This window comes from Tachypleus tridentatus, chromosome 7 (genome assembly GCF_004210375.1).
Source record: "Tachypleus tridentatus isolate NWPU-2018 chromosome 7, ASM421037v1, whole genome shotgun sequence".
NCBI classification, from domain to species: Eukaryota; Metazoa; Arthropoda; class Merostomata; order Xiphosura; family Limulidae; genus Tachypleus; species Tachypleus tridentatus.
The window spans coordinates 94037829-94043828 of record NC_134831.1 but is presented as its reverse complement, the minus strand read 5'-3'; the positions used below and the strand labels follow the sequence as shown (position 1 = coordinate 94043828).

General features: G+C 31.2%; 1 protein-coding gene across 2 annotated transcripts in view; it reads right to left on the bottom strand.

Annotated features, from left to right (window-relative positions):
• Positions 1-1932: 1932 nt before the first annotated feature.
• LOC143256211 (uncharacterized) overlaps positions 1933-6000 on the bottom strand; it is a 120562-nt gene continuing 116494 nt past the window's right edge. For both annotated transcript variants that reach the window (XM_076513097.1, XM_076513096.1), the window contains exon 5: positions 1933-2863. In XM_076513097.1, the coding sequence (XP_076369212.1) occupies positions 2680-2863 (184 nt within the window). In that variant the 3' untranslated portion in view covers positions 1933-2679. The remainder of the gene's footprint in view (positions 2864-6000) is intronic.

Here is a 6000-nt window from a genome sequence, read left to right as displayed (position 1 = left end):
CATACAGTGATAGTTCGTGTGATTCTTAGAAAATATTCTCAAAGAACAAACAAAGATCACGATACAGTGATAGTTCGTGTGATTGTTAGAAAATATTCTTAAAGAATAAACAAAGAACACGATACAGTGATAGTTCGTGTGATTATTAGAAAATATTCTTAAAGAATAAACAAAGAACACGATACAGTGATAGTTCGTGTGATTATTAGAAAATATTCTCAAAGAACAGACAAAGAACACGATACAGTGATAGTTCGTGTGATTGTTAGAAAATATTTTTAAAGAACAAACAAAGAACACGATACAGTGATAGTTCGTGTGATTGTTAGAAAATATTTTTAAAGAACAAACAAAGAACACGATACAGTGACAGTTCGTGTGATTGTTTGAAAATATTTTAAAGAACAAAGAAAGAACACGATACAGTGATAATTCGTGTGATTGTTAGAAAATATTTTTAAAAAACAAAAGAAGAACACAATACAGTGATAGTTCGTGTGATTGTGAGAAAATATTTTTAAAGAACAAACAAAGAACACGATACAGTGATAGTTCGTGTGATTATTAGAAAATATTCTCAAAGAACAAACAAAGAACACGATACAGTGATAGTTCGTGTGATTGTTAGAAAATATTTTAAAGAACAAACAAAGAACACGATATAGTGATAGTTCGTGTGATTGTTAGAAAATATTTTAAAGAACAAAAAAAAAGAACACGATACAGTGAAAGTTCGTGTGATTCTTAGAAAATATTTTAAAGAACAAACAAAGAACACGATACAGTGATAGTTCGTGTGATTGTTAGAAAATATTTTAAAGAACAAAAAAAAGAACACGATAGAGTGATAGTTCGTGTGATTGTTTGAAAATATTTTAAAGAACAAAGAAAGAACACGATACAGTGATAATTCGTGTGATTGTTAGAAAATATTTTTAAAGAACAAAAGAAGAACACAATACAGTGATAGTTCGTGTGATTCTTAGAAAATATTCTCAAAGAACAAACAAAGATCACGATACAGTGATAGTTCGTGTGATTGTTAGAAAATATTCTTAAAGAATAAACAAAGAACATGATACAGTGATAGTTCGTGTGATTATTAGAAAATATTCTTAAAGAATAAACAAAGAACACGATACAGTGATAGTTCGTGTGATTATTAGAAAATATTCTCAAAGAACAGACAAAGAACACGATACAGTGATAGTTCGTGTGATTGTTAGAAAATATTTTAAAGAACAAACAAAGAACACGATACAGTGATAGTTCGTGTGATTGTTAGAAAATATTTTTAAAGAACAAACAAAGAATACGATACAGTGACAGTTCGTGTGATTGTTTGAAAATATTTTAAAGAACAAAGAAAGAACACGATACAGTGATAATTCGTGTGATTGTTAGAAAATATTTTTAAAGAAGAAAAGAAGAACACAATACAGTGATAGTTCGTGTGATTGTGAGAAAATATTTTTAAAGAACAAACAAAGAACACGATACAGTGATAGTTCGTGTGATTGTTAGAAAATATTTTTAAAGAACAAACAAAGAACACGATACAGTGATAGTTCGTGTGATTGTTAAAAAATATTTTAAAGAACAAAAAAAGAACACGATACAGTGATAGTTCGTGTGATTGTTAGAAAATATTTTTAAAGAACAAACAAAGAACACCATACAGTGATAGTTCGTGTGATTCTTAGAAAATATTCTCAAAGAACAAACAAAGAACACGATACAGTGATAGTTCGTGTGATTATTAGAAAATATTCTCAAAGAACAGACAAAGAACACGATACAGTGATAGTTCGTGTGATTGTTAGAAAATATTTTTAAAGAACAAACAAAGAACACGATACAGTGATAGTTCGTGTGATTGTTAGAAAATATTTTAAAGAACAGACAAAGAACACGATACAGTGATAGTTCGTGTGATTGTTAGAAAATATTTTATTACACGGTGCAATGATTCTAAAATTTTCCACATAAATACAACAACAAATACCTTTTCTCAAACTTTGTTGTTTTTTATGAAGGTTGGACGTAAGTTCACATCAAAATTGACACTTTGTAGCGATATTGACAATTTAAAAATGTATTTTTTGTAAAACATCAAAATGCGAATCATAGAGACATACCTCTGAGAAATCTGATAGTACGTCGAAGTTAAACAAGAAACACATTAACCCTAACGATCTCAACAATTACAACTCCATTTTACCACTGAAAGGTATTCTTTTGGAAGATGTTGAAGTTATCGGGAATCTTTAGTTTTTATTTACTTTCGTTATTGGTGCTTTAAAACATTGCCTATTACATGGTATAGTATGATATTCTCAAGTAATATTATCCTTAAATTTGAAATACGAAAATAGAGAGGCTTATTATAAATGTTTAGGTGAGTCCGTGGTTATTTTAAGGACACAAGTTTCTACACAACTACTTCAACTAGAAGTTCCAATGAATTTTTCTTGCTGGTCGTTGTGCACCTTTTAATGGTGATCACTTACAGTTAAATCTCATTAAAACAACCTGGACAGTGTCCAGCATCTTTCACAGCGGCACTCAAGTCCTGATGAACAAAAGGAATACTAGAATTCAGTGACTAGTCCACCTCAGTACTCTCTCGACAACTACGTCAGGTTTGTTTACGAAGGAAGAACGAGAGGACGGCACGTGCTATTTCTGAGTGACAAGGCTTAACTGGCAAACACAACACGAGGGTACAAAGACCTGGTCCTGTCGAGTTCCCTGACCATCTCCGTCCAGTGTCACCAGCGACTTCTTACTGTACTTCTGTCTGCATCTGCTAATGTAGCCTGGTGGTAAAGTGATTTTACTCACACATGCTTCTCCTGGTGAGCTAAAGTGGAAACAAAAGAACAATTACTGTTCAAATAGATTCAACATATTATCATTGCAAGCCTGTTTAACTAGTCAGTATTTGGTTTTTCTGTTGTTTTTGTTTTTTAATCCAGAATTGTGTAATCACAAGCATATTCTCTGGTTAAAAGTTATAATAGTTTAGATTTTGCTAGGAAACTCTTGGGAACTATTTTCTGTGTCTGCCGTACACAACGTTAAATCCTCAAAATAGTGTAAAGTATCATGACATGGTATTAAATCACGTTTATCTAATCAGTTTATATTTTGTAAAAACCTAGATATCAAATGGGTTCTACCATATATTATGCGTAAGTTTTATCTCGTACCATAAGTTAGTTTTGAATCGTTTTAACTTGTTAGTGTAACCAAAAAGTTTTATAGACTTGCTTCGATTTCTTCGTGAAACCTGGAAATATGTAGAATATTTTTTCGTTGATTAAATTAAAATAAATGCAAATAAATCCTAATTAACGAACCTTGAAAACTTAAATCTTTTCAATAAAATTTTTACTAATCAATACTTTAGACACTTGTGATTAACATACAGCTATTTCTATTTTGAACACAGATATGGTAACCGAGTAGATGCACCAATCGATTAGAGTGATTTCTCTAAACCAGAACTGACTGTCACTCTTATGACGAATTCAAGGTTGCAAGTGTGACAGTAGCAAAACGTCTAGAACCCGAGACACTTTAAACTTCTGATCGATATGATCACGAGTGGGCATATCCTGGTGGTTAGAGCACTCCGCTCGCAATTTGTGGGTTGCGAGATCGACTCTCCGTCACTGATAATGGGGGCGTTATAATGTAAAAGTTCATCCAACTGTTTGTTGGTAAAAATCAGCCAAAGAGCTGGTGATAGCTGTTGTTGACTAGTTGCCTTTCCTCTGGCCTATCACTGCCAAATTAGGGACGGTTAACACAGATAGCTATCGAGTAGGGAGAAATTCAGAACAAATCAAACCTCATCACATAAAGCTAAGTACCTCTCATCATTAAATGTAGCTAAGTACCTCTCATCATTAAATGTAGCTAAGTACTTATGTAATCTATGACCACCGACTAATGGTCAAACTGGTCGATAGATATAATGTTAATTTTATTTTAAAAGGGATTTTTGTGTAATAATAATAGTGCTACATGTTTCACATCGGTATATACGGAACTGTTGGTGCGAACAAAACTTTAGGTCAGTAACGAAAGAAAAAATAAAGAGATAAATAGATACCAAAAAACACGAACTTTTTTACGTAGTACCTTCATGAAACGAAAAGGACCACTCGTGTTAGCGAGCACACTCTTCTAACGAGCATGCCCTAGCTAATTAAAGTGAAAAAAAGTTCTTCTAATTACAAGTCCGAGTACTATCAAAAAGTTCATAAGGCTTCATCGGTGTACAGGGTGTACCTCGTCTTTATAGGTATTGTTTACTAAAAACAACATTTATATTCAATAATGGTCGCTTGTATACTCAAAAAAAGATTTATATTGAATAACAGTCGCTTGTTTACTCTAAACAACATTTATATTGAATAATGGTCGCTTGTATACTCGAAACAACATGTATATTGAAAAACAGTCGATTGTTTACACTAAACAACATATATATTGAATAATGGTCGCTTGTATACTCGAAACAACATGTATATTGAAAAACAGTCGCTTGTTTACTCTAAACAACATTTATATTGAATAATGGTCGCTTGTATACTCGAAACAACATGTATATTGAATAACAGTCGCTTGTTTACTCTAAACAACATTTATATTGAATAATGGTCGCTTGTATACTCGAAACAACATGTATATTGAAAAACAGTCGCTTGTTTACTCTGAACAACATTAATATTGAATAATAGTCATTTATATACCCTGAACAATATTTATATCGAATTATTGTTGCTTGTTTACTATAAACAAGAAGTATACTGAATAATTGCCGCTTCTTTACTCTAAACAAGATTTATATTAAATAATAGTCGCTTATTTACTCTGGACAATATTTATATTGAATAATGGTCGATTGTTTACACTAATCAAGATTTATATTAAATAATGGCCGCTTGTCTACTCTAAACAACATTTATATTCAATAACAAACGCCTGTTTACTCTAAACAACATTTATATTGAATAATGGTCGCTTGTTTACTCTAAACAACATTTATATTGAATAACAGTCGCCTGTTTATTCTAAACAACATTTATATTGAATAATGGCCGCTTGTCTACTCTAAACAACATTTATATTGAATAATGGTCGCTTGTCTACTCTAAACAACATTTATACTGAATAACAGTCGCTTCTTTACTCTAAACAAGATTTATATTGAATAACAGTCTCTTATGTACTCTGTACAAAATTTATATTGAATAATGGTCGCTTGTTTACTCTAAAGAAGATTTTTTATTGAATAATGGTCGCCTGTTTACTCTAAACAAGATATATATTAAATAATGGTCGTTTGTCTACTCTAAACAACATTTATATTGAATAACAGTCGCCTGTTGACTCTAAACAACATTTGTTTTAAAGAATGGTCGCTTGTCTACTCTAAACAATATTAATATTAAATAGTGCTTGCATGTTTACTCAAAACAAGATTTATATTGAATAATAGTCTCTTCTTTACTCTAAACAAGAAGTATAGTGAAGAATTGTGGCTTGTTTACTCTAAAAAAGATTTATATTGAATAACAGTCGCCTGTTTATTCTAAACAACATTTATATTGAATATTGGCCGCTTGTCTACTCTAAACAACATTTATATTGAATAATGGTCGCTTGTCTACTCTAAACAACATTTATACTGAATAACAGTCGCTTCTTTACTCTAAACAAGATTTATATTGAATAATGGTCGCTTGTCTACTCTAAGCAACATTTATACTGAATAACAGTCGCTTCTTTACTCTAAACAAGATTTATATTGAATAACAGTCTCTTATGTACTCTGGACAAAATTTATATTGAATAATGGTCGCTTGTTTACTCTAAACAAGATATATATTAAATAATGGTCGCTTGTCTACTCTAAACAACATTTATATTGAATAACAGTCGCCTGTTTACTCTAAACTACATTTGTATTGATAAATGGTCGTTTGT